This window comes from Aulostomus chinensis, chromosome 22 (assembly GCF_037954235.1).
Source record: "Aulostomus chinensis isolate RoL2024-O1b breed Wild chromosome 22, RoL_Achi_v1.0, whole genome shotgun sequence".
In the NCBI taxonomy this organism is placed as follows: Eukaryota; Metazoa; Chordata; class Actinopteri; order Syngnathiformes; family Aulostomidae; genus Aulostomus; species Aulostomus chinensis.
Window position 1 is genome coordinate 14,716,402 of NC_141341.1, and position 24,350 is coordinate 14,740,751.

Below are 24,350 nucleotides of genomic sequence, written 5' to 3' on the forward strand. Positions count from 1 at the left end.
AGGGTTTGGTCCCATTTCGCACTTGAACCACAACAAAACCAAATCCCTCAGCTCTGCTCCAGCCTGGCGGGAGCACCGGAAAGCCTGACCAAACATGGTCAACACAGACGTATTCCTAGACGGCATAGATCAGGGGAGATGGGAATGACCATTGTGTTCTTTTGAGATTTCATGGCCTAATACAAATCATTTGAACATATTTAATAAAAGTGGATATTTATTCACGTGGGATTTTTGAAGCAATAATATAACTGAGCATCTCTGTTCGGTGCAACTTGATGGAAAAAAACCCTAAAAATATTGCGTATATTTATCAATGTTTCCAAAGGTAACTTTTGATGGAACTCTATTAGCTCACATTTCATCTCCCATTTAAGTTTCTTTCCACTGTATAATGATTTAATCTTACTGTGAATGTTTATATTTCTCCATCAACCTCAGCAGAACTAAGTTCAAGTCCACTCCCCTCTTTCAAAGGGATTATGAATAGATGTCAAGTATTTTATGTTGTTATCTCCCTCGTTAACATATTTTAAAATAATTCACGCAACACATTGGTTATTGTTATTATTATTGTTATGATTATGATTATTATTACGATGATGATTATTATTATTATCAGTCGTAGTAGAAGTGGTATTGTTGTCATTGTGCAACACAAAGCTGTTAAACTGTAACTGTACCTGATATTTTCTGCTAGGGATTGAACATGAGATGGTAGAATAAATAAATTCATCAAGTCAATTTCCTTCCCAACAATTTTTTTCCACAATATTTCTCACTTGCTATAATCGTTCTCTCGTCCTCCTTTGAGTTTCACTTGTAAACCCAGATAAACGTCACTCTCATGACGAAAACATAAAGACCAAATATGGACAAGTGTAAATGAAATAAAGTTATAATGTTTATCTTTATTTTAGGACTTTCTGCTCATTGCAACTTTTTATTAACTGTCGTCCATTTACCTGTCACTGATCCTGATGTCCCCCATGTTCCATGACAATAGTCTAGTTCTATAAAAATAGCTGCATCCTTGCTCTCGTAAAGCTTTATTTATTTTTGTTAAGTTGTGAGCTATTACTCATTTTGACGCATTAACTCGACACAGACGTCTGGACGTCCCGCTGCTCTCAGACTGTGGGAGGGGGCAGAGAGCTCCCTGGCCGGGTCTCACCCGCCCACCGGGTAAACTCCTCGTCTCGTCCCGTTACTGCTGGTGCTGGGGGTGTCTAAACTAAACGGACTGACTGGCTGCTTTATCTGTCGGTCGACATCCAGCGTGCAGCAGCTCCGTCCCGTTCCCCTACCGGCCGGTGTCATAACTCCGCCCCCACCCCCCCACCCTCCAGCCCCTCTCACTCCGTACGGGACCGCAATGATTTAGAAGTTCAGGAATCCCACGTGACGTCACCGGGAGGATGATGTAATGCTTCTGTAAATAGATCGTATTGTAATCGCGCTCCAGTCCAACGTGGTTCCTCTCGCCGCTGGTCCCTCTCTACTTGAAGGTAAGCCACCGCAATTTACTTCCATTCACAAAACTTGAAGCCCCGCTCCTGTCCGCTCCTCTTCCCGGCGCCTCGCGCACTCTTCCCAACTACTCGCGAACTTGTTATATCTTCACTTTGGACTTCTTTACGGTGCTGGAAAGTAAATGGTGGAAGTTTTTTTTGGCCGTGCTGTCCCAGAGGAGTCTCATCAGCAGGCGGACGGGTTGAGCGTGAGTGTCTATTTGGGGGGTGTGACAGCACCCTCGGAGGGCTACAGCTGTGCGGGCTTGTTTATGAGCGGAACAGGTTGATTTACGGAGCCAGATGAAGGCAGCACCGGGCACATCCAGCCCGAACGCTAACACTCGGAACCGCTCCTTCATTTCTATTGGCTGAGCTGTGTGTAACTCGGGAACTTTTGAGTAAATAACAAACAGCTTAAAAGCGACTTATTTCGGCTGGCAGTCTTGAGTGCAAGTGTGTGTTCTGCCAAGATCAATCGCCGAGTCAAATATTTATCTGTCGAAAATATGTTTTTTGTGTTTTGTGTTTTTTTTTCTTTGTATTTTCGGTTATTAATCCGTTGTAACATGGACACATGGCATGCTGTAGGATTTATGAATTAAAGGTGACGTCATTCCGTATTGATGTAATCACTCTGACAGAAGGGTTTGCTGGAAATGTGCTGAGTCTGCTCATTTACAAGTGCTGCCGAAAGAGGGAGAGAGGGGGAAAACTGCAGCTCTACCATCAGATCTATCTATCTATCTATCTATCTATCTATCTATCTATCTATCTATCTATCTATCTATCTATCTATCTATCTATCTATCTATCCATCCGTCTGTCTGTCTGTCTATCTATCTATCTATCTATCTATCTATCTATCTATCTATCTATCTATCTATCTGTCTGTCTGTCTGTCTGTCTATCTATCTTTCTATCTACAGTAACTATACTGTGCTGGACACTTGTGCATGCATGCTAGCTCTTTCCATTTTGTAGCACACACATGCTCACTTACACACACATACACATGCTCCTGTACACACTCACTTATGCACACACACAAACACACATATGGTCACATACACAGACACACGCTCACAACACACACACACACACACACACACACACACACACACACACACACACACACACACACCTATGAAGTCACCTCTACTTGCCAGGGGTTGGAAAATGGGGGCTGAAGCAGGTTCAAACCTGTCAGGAGTAGGCTGTTGGTGCCGCCCTCCCCTCTGCCACCTCCCACTCTCATTCCTTCTCTCTTCCATTCATTGTATCATCATCCTCTCTCTCTCTTTCTCTCTCTGTCTCTCTCCTTTCCATTCCCCCCTCTCCATCACCTTAATGTCACTCTACACCCCACCACCTTTCCATTTCTTATGGAACCATGTACTTTTGTCCTCCCTGCCTTGCTCTCCTCACTCCTCTTTTTAGCTCACACTCTTTCCCATAACATCACTTTGCTGTCTTGTCCCCGCTCACGCAAACTTTCAGTGTACCTGTGACTACATGTCTATGTCTCACCATAGTTTTGACTGTTTCCTAAATATGTAATGAACTTCTAATCATATATTTCCTCATCATGAACTATGAGCATGTAGGCCTATTAGATGATTTGTCTAAGAGAAGGTTGCCCTTCTGACCTGTGGGTCTTCTCTACAAGCGTGTGAATGATGAGTCTTGTTTAGTGATGCAGGGCTCGGCGGAATGCCTGAGGTCAGGGAGTCTTCCTTTACTCTCAGTGGAAAATGAAGGCCCAGCAGCACTAGCCCTTCACATAAGTCATAATTACCCTCATCACTGCCTTAATATCTCAGCTGAAGTGCTGGCTGGGTCAAACCCGGGTTAGCACAACACTCTGTTTGTTTTGTCCTCTGATTATTTTTACTGTATGTCAAGCAAGCACGCATCCTTTCATAGTGTTATATGATGCCACAATGAAAGCCTGATTGCATACAAAAACACTTCATTTATGAAATGCAGCTGTTGATAGAGTTCTATGCCCTTTTGGTGCTGACAGATTATTAGTAATGAAAGGTTTTAAAAGCACAAACAAATTGCCCCCGTCCTAATAAAAATGACTACCTATACAGCAGTGCCATGCCGGAGACAGTGTCTGTTGCACTCCCACTGGCACCAAAGGGATCATTTTCCTCCAGATAATGTCGAGTCTCAGGGCAAAACATTCATCACCTTTGGCATCTACCTCATTACACACCACTTCCACAATAAAGACATGATAATAGGAGGATAACAGTATCATGGCAGCCTAGACTGCAGGATTCATCTGAGCGCTTTGTCTCTGCGTAAATAGAAACATAAAACAGAGAAGCTGCCTCCTGCATGACATCATGGTATTGTACCTGTAATTGCGACCGAGTAAGATCATAGTTCCCCAGGTGTAGTGCTATTTTTTAAGCTTTTTTTAAAATTAATTTATGTCTTAGTTAATTTTTAAAAAATCGTATTTAGTCATTTGCATCCTGTTTTTACTCAGTCAGTTTTATTTGGCTAAAAGTCTGAGCATTGGTCTTATCTTAGTCAAATAAAACTGTAACTATTTTAGTCTAGCGTTAGACGATGAAAATGACCTAGACTCCCAAAAATCTCCAGATGTTCATTTAATTAAAAATTGTAGTCTTGTTTTAGTTTACCACGTGTTTTAGTTTTGTTTTAGTTATTTGATTATGTTAGATTGAATTTGGCTGTAGACATTCAGTTGGTTATAAGTTTTAAGTTCTTGTTTTAGTCTCTTTGATTCTCGTTACTTTTAGTCTTTTGTCGTCTTGTTTTTCCATTTGATAACTCTCCATGTTCGTCTTGTCTTAATCTCATTTTAGTCATTTGATTATACTTAGTTTTAGACTTGTTTTACTCTTTGTTTCTGGTCAACAAATCTTAAAACAAGAAATGGGAGAACATTTTAGTCTCGTTTTCCTAAGCAAAATTAAATGAACGCTACCCCTCATACTGCATGTTGGAGCATAATATCTTCCTCTGTGTTTGTGTAGGCTGGTGTATGACATGAATGACAAACAGGACAGGCCATATGTGTGCGAGGCCCCTGGCTGCTCTCAGGTCAGTTGGTTACAGTTTTTTACACCTGTAATGTAAGGTTTATTGTAAATAATAGATATATATATATTGCAGCAAAAAAAACAAAAATGTGACAAACATGATCAGTCTTAATTGGAGCATGCCAGGGTACAATTGTTTCTTGCAAATAACTTGAGCTACACAATCTGTAGTTACCCATGTTCACCATTAGTCTTCTGATCTAACTGAGCATTTCATCCTGTGTCGTACAGCCGCTCGCATCTCTTGATATCTTTCTCACTCTGTCGGTGTGCTGCAGCGCTTCCAGTTAGAGGAGCACTTGATCATCCACAGACACAAACATGAGATGACCCTCAGGTTCCCCTCCATCAAGACAGACACGGCCTTTACAGGTGAGAGAGACAGGGGAGAAAATCTGCTCTGTGTTGCTCTGTGTCTTTTTTTTTTTTTGGTGGCTCTGTTTTGCAACTCTTTTAGCTGTCAGTGGAGTTGTGTGTGTGTGTGTGTGTGTGTGTGTGTGTGTGTGTGTGTGTGTGTGTGTGTGTGTGTGTGTTGTGATCTCTTTGCAGGGCTTGATGAAAAAATGATGACACTAGGTTATACAGTATGGAATCAGATAAGCTCGATAGAGGCTTCCTTCTCTCAGATAGTCTCTACTGTGAAACAGAGCTGCTCCTGTTGCAGCGTGTACTTTATACTTCATCAGATTAGACCAAACATGCAGATATCACCATCAGGAGGCACATTTGGGGTTTTATATTTGGAATCGTGGGAAAAAGGTTCGAGTCTCCTGGTAGGACTGGATGGATGTAACCAGATATGAGTCTTCACCACCATGGGGGTCATCCTGTCTTTAAGAGCTGAGGAGTACAATTTATTTAAACTGGAGTTTGGAGACAACAATAAGAATTTAGCTTCAAAACTATGATGAAAATAGAGAGAACTAGAGAGTGACCTCAGATTTGAAACCAGTCTGTCCTAGATTGAAATGAGCTCTTCCTTGGGTCATGCTACACCCCTAAACCAAGTCTGGTGAAAATCCGCTCCATCATTTTTCAATAATCCTGCTGACAGACAAACAAACAACCAAACAAACAAAAAGAACAACACTGAATGTGACATGAAGGCAAATGTAAAAAGTAGTTGTACCCTTGTAACTTGAGTGTTTGAGACACAAACACAAAGGGAGGGGTCACGGTTGCATTTTTTCCCCCCTGCATTGTACCACCATGACCTACACACTGTCATGTGACATAGTTTGTTCCCATGGAAACAGCTGTCTATCTGGATGTAAACATCAGCACAAACCTCTCCAGACTCTCCCTCTGCGTGTCCCTCTCGCTTTGTGTGTCTGCGTCCTGAACCCTGTCACGCCTCCTGCAGGAAATCTCATGTCAAAACAAAGAGCCAGCTGACCCCTGACCTTTGACCCTTGCATGTTTAGACGGCCTAGAGAGACAGACTGATGCTATCATGGACAGAGAGAGAGACAGAGAGAGGGAGAGGAGCAGCTGTCCATGCACATCAACCATTTCCCTAACCCTGTCTTTTCTTCTTTTTTTTACTTGTCCATGTGCATGTAATGATTCCAGACCAGACTCCGACGCCGACCCGTTTTTTGCAGAACTGTGAAGAGGTTGGTCTATTCAAGGAGATCGAGGAGGAGTTTCTGCAGGCACAAGAAGAGGAGAAGAGCAAACAGGTATAGTAGACAGGAACCAAGCTCAGGTGGCGCTAAAGGAAATAGAAAGCAAGAGTGCTGAGGTCTGTGTTTTGAGTGACAGCTGAGTGAGAGGGAGATAAGTCCGACCCAATTAGACAGCTGACGATATCTGACCTGCTGCAGGAAAGACACACCAGGAGATCACATTCCCCCCTGTAAATTAAACTCCTGGGCATCAAACACACAAACAAATTCATGCACACCATCACTAAACAGACACCAGAATTTGAAGCCTCAGTAGCTGAGTCCTCTCATGTGTTGTTCTCCATCGTTCTTCCCACAGACGCTCTCTCATAATGGGCCACCCTGTATAAACCAGCACCAGCTCAAACCCCAGCTTCACCTACAGCACCCGCATCCCCAGCCACCACTGCACCATCCCCAGACACATCCTCTGCAGCACCCCCAGCCCCATGGCCCCATGATGGGCCTGAGCTGCAGCCTGGCAGCCCAGCAAACTCTGTCTTCCTCCTCCCAGTCGGGGTCTGTCATCACACAGGCTCCTTCCACCCTCTCACACTCAGGGTGAGTGTACACACACACACCTGGATGCACACACAAATGTTTTATGTATTAATTCTCCTCTGGAGAGTTTTTCCACTCTATTTAACAAAGAGAAATTTGACAAAACATTTCAATATCAATTGATAAAGAGAAGAGAATAAAATAATAGCAAAAGAGATGGAGAACTTCTGATTAAAACCCATTCAAACTCACTGACACCACCACCCTGCCAAAAGCCTTTGTCAGGTTTGTTAAAGGGACAGTTCACCCCCAAACTAAAAAAAAAAAAAACTCAAACATTTTCCATCTTGATATTAATCCACAGAAACTATGCGAGCACGTAGACTGATAAGAGTGTAGTTCGGTCCAAGAAAAGAGTTCTTAAATGTGTGGACTATCGCCAGTCAGGAGGCCATGACTTCTGAACTGACACGTTACTGCTGAGTTTTTACCAAATGTATTTTTTGGGGGGCTTTGAGCAAGTTTAAGAAAAGGCAAACATCTCTAAGTTTGGTTTGAAATTTCATCGACTCGCACAAATACCTCATCTTAATAGATTAATATCATACAGATGATGAGGATTTGCTTTCATTTTTTTTTTTTTAAACTTTGGGGTGAACCGTCCCTTTAAGAGTCTCAGTGCCTGTGCAGCTTTCATTGCTGCCCAGTTATCACACAGTTGACCAGACAGATTAGAGGAGTTCCTGTCGTTGGTACAACAGCTCACAGAAGCTGCTCTCCTTTAACCCCACATTGTAGTTGTTCTACGCGGTGTAGACGAGCAGTTATCTGGATGTCTGATTATAAAGCACGTTCCGCGTGTGGTTGTATTTAAAACCCCGCTTCCATTTTAGTCACAATGCGACTCTTCAGTGATTCCAAAAATTCCAAAAATTTGAATCTGATGGATGCAGCTTTTTTTTTTAATTTGGTACATACTGTATATGAAAAATTATAAAAGACAGACGATGAAACATGATCAATTAAATCTGATACAATTCTAGTAAGTTATTTATTTTTTCACCTTCTTAATTTGTAACTTTGACCTGTCCAGGGTGAACCCCACCTCTCTCCCGTAGCCGCTGGGATAGGCTCCAGCCCCCCCCCCCCCCCGTGACTCTTAACAGGAATAAGCGGAAGACAATGGATGGATGGATGGACGGGAGGATATTTATAACTTCTGTTTTTACAAGATTGGTCTACATAATAGAATGAATCCTAAATCAAAAGAGTGTGAAATAGATTTTCTTACCTATAAAATATGTCTGATATAATGTTTGCCCTATTTAACATTTTTCACAAATAAACATTTTTATATTAGATATTATTATATTATTATATTAATTATTTTACAATTGCAAAAGCATTTAAATTTCCCCTGAAAATGTATTCTATTTTATTTAGTATTTCAGTATCGCAGCAATATCACTGAAAATATAATGAGCTCTTTAATTTTTATTTTTGAAAATTAAAGTTTTCCATCCATCCATTTTCTACTGCTTATCCTCTTAAGGGTCATGGGGTGGGGGGCGGGGGGTTGGAGCCTATCCCAGCAGCCTTTGGGCGAGAGGCGGGGTTCACCCTGGACAGGTCTCCAGTCCATCACAGGGCCAACACATAGAGACAGACAACCATTCACACTCACAGTCACACCTACAGTCAATTTAGAGTATCAATCAGCCTCGTCCCCTCTTGATGTCTTTGGACTGTGGGAGGAAGCTGGAGTACCAGAGAGAACCCACACAGGAACAGGGAGAACATGGAGACTCCACACTGAAAGATCCTGTGCTGGAGCCGGGACTGGAACCTGGAACCTTCTTGCTGTGAGGCGGCAGTGCTAATCACCGGGCCGCCCTTATTAAAGTTTTTATTAACATATTGATTTTTAGTCACTTTAGGGCTTTTTCAGCCCTAAATTTAGTCTTATAGACAGGAAACAAAGCCTGGTGGCTGTTTGTAACTCCTTGCTTCTGACATCAATTGGATTCTTCATGTAACACAAAGTTCTTTGCAAACTTGGGTGACTGACAGTTACAAGAGGTACACAATAGATGTAAGAAATGAGGACTATAAAAAAACCTCATATAATCAGTAAGAAAAAAACAAATGCATTAGAGTAGTTGGTGAATGATTATCTCTGACTTCTAGATGTATTTAGTTGTGTCTGTATGAGAGGAAATAGGAGGAGAAACAAACCACCGTGCAACCAAGATGAAACTTAGAGCTTTGAGAGGAATTTAAAAGTCCGCTCTTATCAAGACGCTCATCCAGCGCATACTGTAGGCCTCTGACACACCTCTGCCTTTGATTAGATGAGTCAAGGTACCAGAAGTACGTCAGTGACATCATAAGCTCCAAACATCTGTCCAGCAGCGGACAGAACATGACAGGACAGTGAGGAGCGAGTGGACAGTCTAGTGATGGTACAGTAAATCAGTGGCAGCTGAATCCAGACAGCATGTCAATGAAACCAGCAAAGTGTTACTAAGTGAACCATGGATCATGTGTCTGACTGTTTCCCTTCATGTTTACCACCGGTCTCCATAGCGACCTGCTCTCTCTGAGTGTCTGGCTGTTGGCCCGGTAGAACTGTTGTGGTTACGTTAAGAGACGCTGTTTTGGGTTGGTGTGTATTTCGCAGTATGTTAAACGGGCCGCATACCCCACATTCAATGATGACATCATTACTGATGACCTCAGCAAGGCCCACGCGGTCTGATTGGCTGACAGCCAGAGCGGTTAGGTCAGCACATGGCACCCCGGGTCTCTGCATCCCCCGCTATGATCCCTTGGCTTCTCTCCTCCCTCTCAAGCTGTCACGTTTTTTTTCCATCTCTCCGTTTTAATGTTTTCATCTTACAGATTGATTAATATTATATATGGTTTAATGACTATAGGGAGTATCTTCTGTGTATTTTTGTGTAAATCTTTGAATCCAGTTGTAATAGACTGTAAATCATCAAAGTACTTGTTACACAATCTCTTGCTCGACACCGCATGTGGTGAGTAAGAAAAAACACAGTTTTTTTCCTTTTTTAACTGCACAAACTCTTCCTCACGTGTATCTCTCTTCCGTAACTTCTTCCAATTATGTCATCCATCCCTGTGTGATTTTTAAACCCATGCCCGTCTATCTCACGCTCAGCTCCATCTACCATTAAGACCCGGATATAAGTGTTTCAACTCTCTCTGAACTCAGATTAGTGAAACTTTATCTGTGGATGGCTCTCTGGCGTGACTCCTCCCTCTGTCTCTGTGGCTGACCACAGGCCAGTTCCTGGGCCGCTTTCCTCCCTCCTCCACATGCGGAACAGACACCGACAACCACTGCCAGCCTCCTTACCTGGCACCCTTCCAGACCCCGCCATGCAAGGGGCATCTGCTCAGCACATGCCCGTAAGTATGGGAGACTGAGTTCGTGCTCTTGCTCACACACACACACACACACACACACACACACACACACACACACGCACAAATTGAAAAACGCGTGCATTATGATTTATAGATGCAGGTATAGTGGCCAAAGTGGTCAAGACTCCCAAGTTAGAAATATTCATGACTGACAGAAAAATTCACTTCACTCTTGAGAATGAATTAATCAAAACGTGTCAAACTGCAGATGGATGTGACCTTGCGGGGAACTCTTTATACGTGCTGAAGCTTTTTCTTGTCACGATTGAAAGGTTATTTTCGTGTCATTTTTCTTTTCCGCTTCAGATGGAGAAGCAGATGTCCTGTATAATGGGTATACCAGGCCCCGTACACAACCCCTCCTGCTCCTCGCCTCAGGTACTCACCACTCCGTTTGAGGGGAACGTTCCTCCTTTGTCTTGAGATTAGTCCGTCAGAGGTTACATGATTGGAGCATTTTTGTTTGTTTCTTTTTTTCCTGTTTTAGTCAAAATGATAAGGTTGAATTGAAACAAACTTGATGGAGAAGTTTAAAACAGACCAAGGGAGAACTCATCAAATGTTGGCGAATCTTTAAAAAAATGGCCACAACTCAAAAAGAATCAATACCCGAAGTCAGATATGACATTGCAGCTGTAGTTCAGATTGTATCCAAGCTTCTCCTTGCTGAAAATAACAGCGCCACAAACACATGAACTACTTACACTTACTAACTAGACATCAAATCGATTTTTGCGATATGACTTTTAAACAATGAAAGTATCCATCATCAATTTCTTTATAAATCTACAGTTTCAGAGGGACTGAATTAGAGCGGAAAAACGCCAGTGATATGTTACTAACTGCCATAATAATTCTTTAATTTCCGGTCATGCGGTTTTAGAATGATCACCAATGACGCGCGCATCTTCCTCACCCTTTCTCTGAAATGATTAATTCTGCATTGTTTTGATTCTGATGATTTTGGAAACCACAGAAATGTGTTTATACTACGATAATCAGAAGACGTCCCGTCAGCTTTTGATTGATGATCAGATTTTGATCAGAATTATTTATTCATATAATGATAATAACTATAACAAATATAATAAAAAAGTAATTATGTAGAAGGAATTTATCCTTACCGTGATTTGATGAGAGTTTTCAGAATCCTTGGTGCTACTGGTGATAGAACATATCAAATCATCGTCAGTATTGCACGTAACATCATTAAAATGCCACCGACTTTTCAGTCATTATGATTAAATAGAATAGAAATATAAATTGAAATATTTTTAATATCCCATATCATTAACTGCTGAACTTAAGATGTCTCCTACTTCTCCATGGCGTGAGTTTTCACTGTTTGTAACTTGAAGGATTCAAGTTTCCACATCATACTTGTGTGTCCTGAAATTTGGACAAGTTCCAGCATCCGAAATATACGTGACGACACAAATGATGCTCCCAGGACAAATGTTCCTAGGACTGCCTCTTAAAATTAAATTTTCACTGAACAAAGAGAAAATTTACACCAGTGAAGGTGTTTTGTATCGTGAAACAAACATCATGCTACAAGGTGGAGTTGAAATATTTAAGTGTTGGAACAAGGACAGATACATTTTTGACTGGACGTGACTTAAAGAGCTCTAGTTACAAGGTGCAGATTGTAACCTAACTCCTTCCCTGAGTGGAACCTGCAAGGTCACTCGTGTATGATCCTTCTTCTCACAAGCCCAAACGGTTACAAAGTAGTAGCCATCTTGAGCAACTTTTTCAGCCTACAATCGCAGCTAGGAAAGAGCAAATAAAAAAGTCCCTGGAGATGATGAGGAGAGTCCTGTTTTAACTGAGTGGATCCTGAGAACTCTGTTGGTAGTGTGGATGTAGCACGACAGCTAACAGTTCTGTCTGGGCTGCAGCAGCGTTCCTTCACAGTAACGTGACCAGGGTGGCAACATCTGTTGTTAATAAAAGCAGCGAGCCTGCCGTCTCCTTTCTTTCCACTCTCAGATTTATTCCTGCGCGTCCAAAGGATCTGTAAGCTGTCAGCGGTAGTGATGGTGTATCTTCCTGAAGACATGTTTCTGGGAAACACTCACACACACACACACACACACACACACACACACACACACACACACACACACACACACACACACACACACACACACACACACACACACACACACACACACACATCCCTCTGATCCCTAACTGCCATCTCACGTTGCCCATAATAACTTCTCCATAAGTCATTTTGCTCCGTCTCTACATCCACCGTGTGTGATCATAATTTCTGTGGGAATGTCCATTGCTGCGGTCGCCATGACGACCAGTCAGCTTCAGTGATCGGCTTGTCCTTGCTACAAGTTACTAAATGAAGAAATCCAGTGAAAACAAACACCCTCTAACAGCTTGTTTAGAGAGAGCGCAGCTTAAGTAAGTCACAAGGTTTTGATTTGTCTGTTCCAGGCGACTGTAAATGACTGATGTAAATGCTGAGCTCTGTGACAGAGACATCACTCCCTGAAGATATAAAGGGCTGTACATCCCAAACATTTTAAAGTTCTGCACCCCTCTGAAACATTCGTCCCTCTGCTGCGTATCCCTTCTACCTCCACAGAAGGTGCGAGCGTCACCAGCTGATACGCTAGCATTGCTAACATTAGCACTAGCTCTGTCAGACACGGTACTCGAGGCGTTAGAGCGGATGGTTGAGATGATCAGAGGTTCTTTCAACCATTTATCCATATTTTAGGAACAAGTTGGGTGCTAGAGTGCCTTATTTTTCCAACCTAGGAGTAAATGACCCTAAGCCTACTAGGTGCCCATCCCCACAAGACCTGCCTACAGCCCTATTCAACCTCTGATTGGCTAGTACTTGGTGCCTGTAGGTGCCTGTAGTCAGGCTTAGAGCCATGTAGAAGAAGAGAAGGAGCCAGTCTTTGCAGACTGGTGTAAGTAAAACATAAAGTATTTATTTTTGATGGAGGATTTTGGGAGAATACTAAAGATTGTTTTGGCGTACCCCCCCATGTCCCCCAGGGGGTTTGAACCCCAGTCTGGGAAGTATGGTTCTAAGGAAACAAAAACATAACAAATCATAGTTTCCAGTGATGATACAGAAACTAAAACACTGTTATGATTATTAGATTCCATTTCTGCCAGTAATCCATCCTTTTCCCTCCAACAACATTACATGGCTCCAGCTTCAGAATTTGGTGGGACACACAAGGATGGTCATTGCGATGGTATTTTGCTCAATTTTTCAGTATTATTTTAAAAAAAAAGATCATTTCATTCGGATCAATCAAAACTGAAAAACTAACACACATTGATCCATAATTAAAACTAGAGGGCAATCAGGGAGCATATACCTCCGCCAAGGTACCACCGCTAAAACCATCCATCCAACCATCCCTCCATTCACCCATCCATCATCAACCACTTATCCTGTTTCAGGAGCCTGTCCCAGCTGCCATCAGGCGAGAGGCAGGTCACAAGCCCATCGAAGCTGCCAAAAACAATGTAAAGAACATACATTTTCTCTACGTTAAACAGATCTGCCCCTAGAATATGAACAGCCTCCTCCTCGACCCATGCTACGCTCCTCCACCAGTCAAAATTATTATGTTGCAATCCCACTTAATAGTTCAATTTACCTGCACCTCAACTACACGAAGCATGAAAAACCCTGCTGCTACATCAATGCATGAAAAATATCAATTTAACTGTAGCATAAATAACAGTCTTACAATGCGTCCACTTACTTTCAAAACTTTTAGAACATTTTCCTGATTGTATTTTTATTCCAGTTTAGCACTTTTACTTTGGTATATTCCTTTCTAATCAGAGTAGACAGGAGGAGGAAAGAGTGTAACTATATACTTGAACACACACACACAAACACACACACAAACACCAGAGGAAGTCACAGTACATGCTCTCCTTGGCTTTTTGGTTGTTTTATTTTCTTTGTGTCAACACGCTCTCGATCTCTCCTCTCTTAAATATTACATGTCCTCTTTCTAGGTGCATGTAGTATGAATTGTTAAAAGTATGTGTGCTATCAAAGGCAACTTCAAAAGGGAAAACTGTGAAATGCGTCCGCACACTTTCAACATACAAACACTCTCGCGGGTCATGATTTAATCAAAAGTGGTTTCTGGTTTCAGAGTTGCTCAGGTCACGCAGGTTCAAATCGGAACACAAACACACACTTTTCCAGACTTTCTTCTATTGTAATTTAGTTTTATATTTCAGAGGTGTGAAACAGCTTCTGTAAAACCTCAGAAAGTGTATTAAAACACTTCGGTTGTACAGTAACACCCCCCCCCCCCCCCCGGCAGCTCAAGTGGAAAGTAAATGTTTGACAAGAGTTTCATGTGGAGTTTTCAGTCTTCATTCACTGATCCCTCCAGACAGAAATATCAACGCGGTGTGTCATCTAGGCCAAGGAGATCCATGATGTAATCACAGGCCCCAGTGTCAGGGTGTTTCTATGTAGTAAACAGAGCTGAAATGCTCGCGGCCCGTCCTCTCCAGTGTGTGTGCGTGCGTGTGTTTGACTGGCAGCCTGGCTGGCTGGTAAAGCTGGCACAGACAGCTCAGTGACCTCATCCTTGGCAGCTGCTAAATGTGTTCCCTTTTTTCGTCTCTGAATGGTTGAGGGAGGGGAAAAAAATCAGCTTCTTCTCTTGAAGAAATATTGTGTAACAGGGAGCAGATAGCAATATTGCTGGGGGGGCGGGGTGCTAGTGTGTGTGTGTGTGTGTGTGGTGGTGGTGGTGGTGGTGGGGGGTGATGTCATGCTCCAAACACGATCTCTCCCTCTCTGCCTCTCCTCTGCTGAGTGGAGGAGAAAGGTGAGATGAGGTTTAATTTAGCTCTTACAGTCTATTTAGTCAGATGATAGGTGGGAATGATAGAGTGTGAAGGTATCAAGCTGCAGACGGCAGCATTTATTGGAACACATTATCCCTCTCTTATCTACAGTTGTCTTCACGCTCGTGGATGACTATGAGAAATGTGGGAGGTTGTCACAGCAGATTTGAAATGATGTAGAAGTTGAATCCTTAAAAGCGGTGTAGCGTAATGTTGGGATAAAGCCATAGGTGAAGCCGGTGTGTGACATGGAGCAAAGCTGCTACGTCAAATTTAGCCGCTGCTAAGTTAGCCCCCTGGGATGGAAAAACTTTGTCTAATCACAAGCAGTGTCATAAGACATTAGGCCTCATTCATGAAATGTTCTTAGGCACAAATTTGTTCTTAAACACGAATGATTTTTCAGTTCAGTCTGACAGACAGGGAGCAAAGCCTCCTTGCTGTTTGTATCTCTCGACTTCTATTGTGCACCTCTTAAGCGTTGAAGCCTTTGCGAGTTTGGGTGATTGGCAGTTACAAGAGGTACACAATAGATGTCGGGAGCAGGGAGTCACAAAGACTCACCAGGCTTTGCCTCCTGTCTGTCAGACTCAATTGCAGGGTGAAAAATCCCATGTGCTTTCGAACAAATTTGTGCCCAAGAATGAAGCAATGAATGAGGCCCAGTGAGAGGCCTTTTATAATCAGATATAATGCGTTTGAAATATGTTTGTTTCATGCATTTGTTCATTTTCCTTCGATTAAATATATTTTCATTAATCATTGATAAGTTTCCAATTTTGTCTCTGTAGAATTAAGCGTGTTAAATGTGTTTATATGTTAAAGATATCTGACCAGCTTTCAAAACCCTTGATGGGGGGGGGGGGGGGGGGGCTCAAAAAATTACCAAAAAGAATTACCTTATCGAAATTTATTCTGCCAGGAGCAAATGTTTACACAGGGGAAACAGAAAAAAATATATTATTATAAATGGATAAAATGCACAACAGCTCATACATTGTTTTGACAGAGTATTATGCTGGAAATTAAGATGTTTTACATTAAATTTTGTAATGATTGCGTATATCACTACGTATATTAAAGGATTCATATACTAAGGCCCTCTGGCAAAAAAAACACAATTAGGAGGAACTGTATTGATTATGGCAACAAAATGACAGTATACTTAACAATACTGAGGTCTGGTATTTAGGCAGTACACTCGTGTGTTGTGGCCTTTTATTTTTTATTTTTTTGTTCTGTCAGCATGTTTTGTTCTTACACTTAGTCATCAATTCAATAAACCGTGATGTTCAACAAACTGAACATCAGCTTTTTTTTATCTTAAAAAGAAAAGTCTCCTAAGTTGTTTGTGTTTTTTTTCCTCCACTCAGAGATCCAAACAGACGCTGGGTCATCATTACCAGCACCACCACCCAGGAATGGTCTCTGTCAGCAACCCTGTGACATCCATGGGCCACATGATGGAGATGATGTCACATCGCCAGCAGGCACCTCCAATACAACACCACCAACATCCCCATCATCATCATCATCATCATCACCATCATCATCCGCAGCTTCCAACTCCACCTCTTACGTACCCACAGCGGTGCCACGCTCCGCCTCCACAGCACCTGGCCAGCTCCCACAGCCACCAGCTTCAGCAGTCAAGGAATGTATCGCACGCTCAGGTTCACCAGTCCCCGCCCCCCCACCTGCACCAGGGCTCACCTCCTGCACCACCACTGTCTGTTCCTGCACAGGTATGATGACGCTCTGTACTGGTGGTGTCACCTTTTAGGTGCAGCGAGGCAATTCTAAAAAGATCTGTTTGTAGGTGTCACCAGTTGCACAGCAAATGCAGCCATCACAGCCGCTGCACTCCCAGCATGCAGTGCAGGCAGGTGGTAGCTGCAGCAGTGGAGGAGGAGGAGGAGGAGGAGGAGGAGGAGGTGGCAGCCGTCGAAGGAGGACAGCAGAGCAGGACCCTGACGAGCGCAGGCAGAAGTTCCTGGAGCGCAACCGTGCTGCAGCCACCCGCTGCCGGCAGAAGAGGAAATTGTGGGTGTCGTCTCTGGAGAAGAAAGCTGAAGAACTGACGCACACGAACCTGCAGCTACAGGTGGGACATACACTCTCCTAACTGACAAACACACACACACACACGCACACACACGTGCAGGTGAAGGTGTTTATTTATTTGTATGCTTCCAGAATGAGGTGACATCACTGAGGTCGGAGGTGGGTCAGCTGAAGCAGATTCTGCTCACCCACAAGGACTGTCCCGTCACTGCCCGGCAGAGAGAGGCACAGGGGTACCCCAGTGAGTAAAGCCCCCTCCCCCTGTACCCCTCTCTAGTATCTTCACCAGCTATGACATCATAGCATCTCCATCTCCCACTGAGGCCTAAATCAGTCACCTTATATGTGACCATAAGGGAGGGCTCCGAGGTTACAGCCCTCAGTGCAAACACACAGCACTTGAGGTGGTTTTCCACAGCAGGAATTCACAACGTTCACAGGACAGCCTCGAGCTGATGCTACTAAAGTGTGGACAAGAAGACAAAATCATTTTGTGACAGATTCAATCACAATGTCGATTTTGCACTCGTCAAAACAAAGACAGCGTAGCTGTAGAAGGAGAAGAGCTAAACGGAACAACCACGGTTCCCAACCTGTTGGGTTCTCCCACCACAAAGGTAATTAGTTCTCCCTGAAACGGACCCAAAAGAGAACTTACAGGGGTTCTTTTTCACAGTTTGGTCCACCCTAAAAAAAATAAAAATTCTCAAAAATCAGAACGTGCACTTTTAGACTGCCAGAGACCTGAACACATGCATACGGAAGCCCATTTCCTCCGCTGAAAGAACATATAAACTTTGCATTGATGATATATATAACAATTTTAAGATAAAATGTACAAAAGAAAAAAAGGTAGTTGCCAAAAGTCAAAATTATAAGATTATAAATTCAGAATTAAAAGATTATTATATTCCATGATTTTGGCTTTTTCTTTCATTATCAGGACTTTTTACCTCATAATTATGACTTATTTATTTAATAATTATTCATTTTCAGCTAATATTTATAACTTTAATCCCACAATTTGACATTTCATTTTAATGCTTTACCATGAAATCGTTTTTATTATCGAGGCTATGTTCGTATTGCTTTTGCGCCCCTTTTTTTATGTAAATGAGCTCCCATATCTGTGTGGACTCTTAAAACAAAGGAATATCTAACCATATTATTTTTTTAAACTCTCATTTAATAAAACAGATAGGCGCTGACGTGCAATGCACAAATCATCCTTCACGCCAGGCAGGCTAAATTTAGTTCTAAACATTAACTTGACCTGTAATCAGCCTGAAATGAAATTTAAAAAAACAAAACAACAACAACAACAACTTTGCACCTTGTGGCTTCAACTGAAACAGCTTTTATGTTTTCAGAGAACAAAGAGGGATGTAAGATTTTGTTCATTTCTTTTACTGTATTTCTATGCTCTTTTTACTTGTATGTACATTTGTTAAAATAAAAGAGATATTTTCTTTAATCTCAACTGTATTTATTCATTTGTTGCACATGCACTGTCTACACGGGGATGCTCTCAGAGAACGGACAAGCCACACAGGATGAGAGTGACTTTGATTGACAGCTGTCTCTGTGTCCAGCTGCAGGGGTGAGCCCGGGAGGAAGTCCCACCCCTCTAGATTCTGGGTCTCATCTGCAGGCCATCCAACACAACAGCATCTCCACATCCTCGACCGCTGGAGGCGACTCACAGCACGACCCGCAACCTGGACACTAGTCGTGTCTAGTCTTGACACGTAGACGAGGGACTGAGACTGGACAACTGAAATATGTGTTGGTCATGACCACACACACACACACACACACACACACACACACACACACACACACACACACACACACACACACACACACACACACACACACACACACACAGTCTCACCCAGCTGTGGATACACAGATGAATGGTTTTTTCCTCATCTTTTCTGTTGTATGTTGTGGAGGACACACATATTGTCTCCATTTCCATAACAGGTTTTAAAGCTTTGTTAAGAATGTGATGGTTACATAACAACTGGATCCAACATCATTTCAGTCAGTCTTGCTCCTGTATATTGCACTAATTTTTTTCTAACAACGCATATGCAAGTGTCTCTGCCCTTCTCTGTCTTTGATGCAGAGGCAGCTTCTCAAAATAGTACAACTGTGTATTTTTCTACAAACAATAATTCAAATCAAGACAAAAAAAATTGCCTTTTTAATATCGTTGCATTGTAAATAAACAGATATGTCTTGAAAAGCCATTTAAAACAGGATTGTATGGTATCGCTCCTTTCAGGCACTTTTTAACACACTTGCTCTAAGACACTAAAAAAATGCACCTCGTGTTTCAGTCAGATTAATTTAATTTGCACTTAAATGAAACGTTTTGTACTGTAACAATGTTGACAATCTCTGTAAATCTAATGCTAAAATAAAAAACTCTTATTCTGGTATCTTTCTTGTGATTATTCATAGAATTTATCATTGTAAAATCTTTTTTTTTTTGGACACCAAGACGGCAGTGATGAGTGGTCGCAGTGTCTGATTCTTTACATACAGTATGGTCTAGTGCGCCATCTAGTGACGGGTTTGTTAACGGTTGATTTGATTGTTCGGCCTTTAAAGACTCACACTGATTATCTTTCTTTTAGTTAAAAATAGTTTGACAGTGAGAATCTCCCACTTAGATGTTGAGCCACAAATTTTTTTTTAATTACTTTTTTTTTTGCTGATACTTAAATAGTTTGGGTGCATGAGCACGTGATTCAGGCCACGTGCAGGAGGACCCTCAACCCAGTCTTCTAAAACAAAGGGACTGCTTAATTATTGCCAGATCTCATCTTGACGCGCATGCACACATTTGTCTTTCACGAATCTTCTTCAAAAGCATTAAAATGCCAATCATTTCTGCACATTTTAATAAGACAATAAATATATTGCAAACCATCAAATGTGAAATATTCAAGGTGTGAGGCGGTGGAAGAAAACATTACTTATCCGAAGGATATCAAACAGAGCAGCCTAAATATGAGTCACTGATTGAAGGTAGTTCAGAGATACAGTATTTTTGGTGTAATTTTACTGGTTTCCTTCTTTCAAAGAGTCAGAAACTAATAAATGACTCAGGATGGACTGTTTTCATGTATTTGCTGTCCTCTCAAGTTCTGTTTTTTAAAAAAAAGCAATAGCAAGCTAAATAGTTGACTTTTTCTGGGATGAAATCACAAGAAACATTATAAATAAAACGAGGAGCGAGTGAAGCAACGTATCTCAGCGTTATTTAAGAGGAGACCCACCATCTCAGACTTTGAAAAGCACTCATCGAATTTCTAAATCCACACAGTGTCCACATGATGAGAGATTGTCCGTCTGAGATATGATGACATCATCATACTGGGACTAAAGATGAAAAAAACACCTCGAAAATATGGCTTCTTTAAACCTTCTGTACTTCTCATTATCAGACGTCTATAGAGGTAAATATTCCACAGTCCGTTCATAAACATTCCAAAAACAAATCAGTCACATTTTTGGGGATTTTGGGATTATAAAGTTCCATGTAAAAGTATAAAACATGATAGATGTGATACAAAACAAGCGTTTTTCCTCTCCCAACAAGCAGCAGCCGACGTGACATTCTGTACAAATATTTACTGTATGACGAGACACGGGGATGTCCGTGAACCCAATACTAGCACCATGGTTGAAATCAGTGATCCTTCATTCATGCACACGTTTAAAAACACTTGCAGATGCGAGGAAATTAAAAGAGGAAGAGGAGGAAGGAGGATGTGAGAGGGATTTAGACTTCCTCTGGTGTCTGAACGAGCCCCGGTGAGTTCAGTTGTTCTATTCTCATGTTAATCCTGGAAGTTGTGGTCAAACTCAAAGCCCCGATTGGAGGTTGGTTTCTTTAAAAAAAAAAGGGGGGGGGTGTAGTGGGGGTGGGGGTGGCATTGCAAGGCAAAGCCGCTCACATATCTTCCTGTTGTACAGTATTTTCCTGCTCAACTATTCAAGCAGGGCCGGAGACAGAGGATTGGATAACCTGATATCTGAATGGCAGCCTTTTCTACAAAACATTTTATCACTCATGCGCTTCACGATTGTTTAACTCACTCATTGATTGGCATCTCTTTCCAGTCCACAAGCCCAATCCATTTGGGGTTTTAATCACATTTGCTGGAATCAATAATGGGCAGCTCATAACTTATATACATGTAGGTGTTAATTCATATCACCGTATTTCAACTGTCAAACCCAGGACACCCCTGAGGAAGTCTTGGCCAGCCCCGGGCCACCAGATCTATAAAAGTCTACTTCTGCTGCTGTATTCCAGAGGTCTGGTGGTTCTAGTCAGAGAATCTGGGCATGTCGCTGTCTCTGCGGCTGCAGCTGTTGTCCTGAAAGCGATCACAGGGAAACTCAATGAGGTCGCCTTCTTCTAAAGGCGTAAGTCGTGCCGGACGGCTGCTTTGGTAGCAGGTAAAGTCCGTGGACACAGAGGCGCTGGGACGAAAAGGTCGCCTGGTGGAGTACATGTGCCGCACATGAACAGCAGACTTCCTCCGCTGCAGCCTCTTCTTCAGGCTCCTCCCCAGCCAGACCCCTCCCACGACAAGCAGCAGCATGGCGTTCCCGGCCAGTGTCGCCACCGTCACTAGCTGGAGGTCAGAGGTCACTGCACCTCCACGGCTGAGCCCTTCAGAAAGGGTGACTAATCCTGAACAGTGGTCACGTGGGGCGACCTGACACACGGATCCTCCGACGACTCCCTCCACACACACCATGTAGGTCACATCTGAGCTGAGCTCTCGAAGGGTCACTGAGCGGGCGGAGCCACGAGCGTAAACATAGCGAGGGAAACGATCTGCTGTGCTGAAACGGTCAAACAGAATCCGATAGTGGACCTCATCTAGACCTGGCCCAAATCCTGGTGTGAATCGGCGGTGATCCCTGGTGGTCCAGTGGACAGTGACAGTGCTGGACGTGACCTGGTCCACTGACACGTTGGTGATAAAATGGCGGTTGAACACGCAGGGATCCGTGATCACGGGTAGATTTGTCTCGTAATCAGACCTCAAAAGATCAAACTTTTCTCCAGACTGGACCGGTGAAGAAGTGGTGCTGGGATCAGGTCTGTCCTGGCCTCCAGCATTCAAAGGTGGTGAATCTGTCCTGGTCATAACCTTTGACCTTCGCTTTCCTTTGGCGCGTTTCCCATCCGACTCTGCTGAGGGTTGTAATTTCGATCTGAGTGACTCCCTCTTTGGTTTCTTGAGTTCTAACGAAGGAGAGGGTGCTTCCGCCTCTACCCCCCCTTGGTCCCCCTGGATCCCCACCTCTTTCTGTCTGTGTCTTTTCCTTTTTTCTTCCATCTGCTTCACACCACCCCCTGTCTCTCCCCCTTTCTCCAACTGGTCATCTCCACCTCTCTCCTCCTGCTTCACTGTATCCCCTCTCCCTTTGTCCTCCATCTTTACCAGCACCTCCCCTCCCCGGCTCTCCTCTGGCCCTCTTTGGCTCCCACATAAATGGGTCCAGTTCCCGAGGGACTGCAGCTGGGAACTGTTCACATAGTCCAGATACTTCCCCCTCAGAGAAGCTGGGTAATGACACTGCACAAAAACAGTCAACAATTTGCCCTGAGAATGAGCAGCTGTCATCCATCTTTTCAGCTCCTGCAGGCGACAGTCACACGTCCAGTTGTTGCCATGGAGATCCAAGTCATAAAGCAAGTTATTGAGGGCAAAAATGTTTCCGGACAGGCTGGTGAGAACGTTGTTCTTCAGCTTCAGCACCTTTAAATGTTTAAGTTGTGTAAAAGCTGAAGATTCCACATTTGAGATCTGATTGCCACTGAAGTCCAGCTCCTCGATGCGCTTTAGAGGGTCCAAGAGACCGGCGGGTATTTCCTCCAGCTGGTTGCCATCAATGAGAAGCTCTCGGAGGCTGGACAGACCCGTCAGTGCTCCGCTTTCCAGATGAGAAATCCTGTTGTTGCTGAGGGACAGCTTAGACAGCTTTTTTAGATTCTGGAAGACATTGTTTCCGATGTGTTGGATTTCATTTTCAGACAGCAGCAATGTTGTTAAAGCTTTCAGTTGAGAAAAAGTGAGAGTACTGCGCACGGCTGACTGCTTGTTATGGGCCAGGTTCAGAAAGCGCAGGTTTGTGAGTCTGGAAAAAGCATTTCTGTGAATATGATGCAGCTGGTTGGACTCCAGATGTAGATAATGTAGAGTGGGCAGACTTTTGAACACAGAATCCTGCAGAGCTGCAATTCCATTTCCATCCAGGCGAAGTTTAACAAGATTCTCCAAGTTAGCAAAGAGCTCCGGGGTGATTTTTGTGATGCCATTATTATTACTGTATAGAATTGTTAATTTCTTCAGGGGTTGGAAAGTCCCGGGTTGAATAGCTGATAAAAGATTATGTCCCAAATACAACTCTTGCAGCTTGGAGAGTTTCTCAAACGCTTTGGGATGAATTGTTTGTATTTGATTGTATTGTAAGTTTAATCTTACGAGGTCGCTGTACCTTGTGAAGTCGAAGGCAGAGATGTTTCCAATGAAGTTCCCCCCGAGGCTGAAGACCTGCACGTCCTCAGGCACCCGCGCACTGGGTTTGGGTACGGTTCGCAAGCCGCGGTTGGTGCACATGAGTTGCTGCGGGTGTAGACAGTCACAGCGGTCGGGACAAAAGCCCGAAAAGACGCTGTCCAGTGACAGGAGGAAAAAGCTAACCCTCGCCACGAAAGTGCCGGTATCCATTCCCGCAGCGCGGCAAGCTCAGCCAGCAGCATTCAGGTGCAGTCGCCGCTTTGCTCTCTCACGCTGGACTCTACCATGTTCCACTTGTTGCGTTGAAAAGTGCGGCACGCGTTAAGCGCAACAAGGTCCCATCACTGAGCAGCATCACACACAAAGCGAACGAGTGTGTGTGCGTGCGCGCGGTGCGCTGTGATGCTGCTGAGTGAGGAAACGCTCGTCTCTCAAGTAAACCTCCATCCCCCAAGTGGTCATCTGCTGCGAATTACACACACACACACACACACACACACACACACACACACACACACACACACACACAAACAGACACACACACACACACACACACACACACACACACACACACACACACACACACACGTAAACTAGTCCCTCCCCCGCAACTCTGCGACCCTGCCAATTCCAGATGTCCACAAGACT

General features: G+C 43.3%; 2 protein-coding genes across 5 annotated transcripts; one reads left to right on the forward strand and one right to left on the reverse strand.

Annotated features, from left to right (window-relative positions):
- The first annotated feature begins 1,384 nt into the window (after positions 1–1,384).
- LOC147240956 (cyclic AMP-responsive element-binding protein 5-like) lies at positions 1,385–19,585 on the forward strand. Of its 4 annotated transcripts, none has more exons than XR_015111295.1 (11): positions 1,385–1,508; positions 4,529–4,595; positions 4,873–4,966; positions 6,167–6,276; positions 6,581–6,822; positions 10,071–10,197; positions 10,522–10,593; positions 16,455–16,826; positions 16,901–17,185; positions 17,278–17,762; positions 18,738–18,867. XR_015111295.1 is itself a non-coding variant. In XM_086193840.1 (11 exons), exons 2-11 carry the CDS (start codon positions 4,542–4,544, stop codon positions 18,872–18,874), a joined length of 1,602 nt encoding a protein of 533 aa, XP_086049966.1. In that variant the 5' UTR covers positions 1,385–1,508; positions 4,529–4,541; the 3' UTR covers positions 18,875–19,585. The 4 variants fall into 4 exon arrangements, 2 of the variants coding, with proteins under 2 accessions (XP_086049966.1, XP_086049967.1); XR_015111294.1 differs by having other exon boundaries at positions 18,678–18,858; XM_086193840.1 differs by having other exon boundaries at positions 17,278–17,386; positions 18,738–19,585.
- Positions 19,208–23,912, reverse strand: tril (TLR4 interactor with leucine-rich repeats). Its single transcript, XM_086193839.1, has one exon. It carries the CDS (start codon positions 23,910–23,912, stop codon positions 21,492–21,494), a length of 2,421 nt encoding a protein of 806 aa, XP_086049965.1. The 3' UTR covers positions 19,208–21,491.
- Positions 23,913–24,350: the final 438 nt, after the last annotated feature.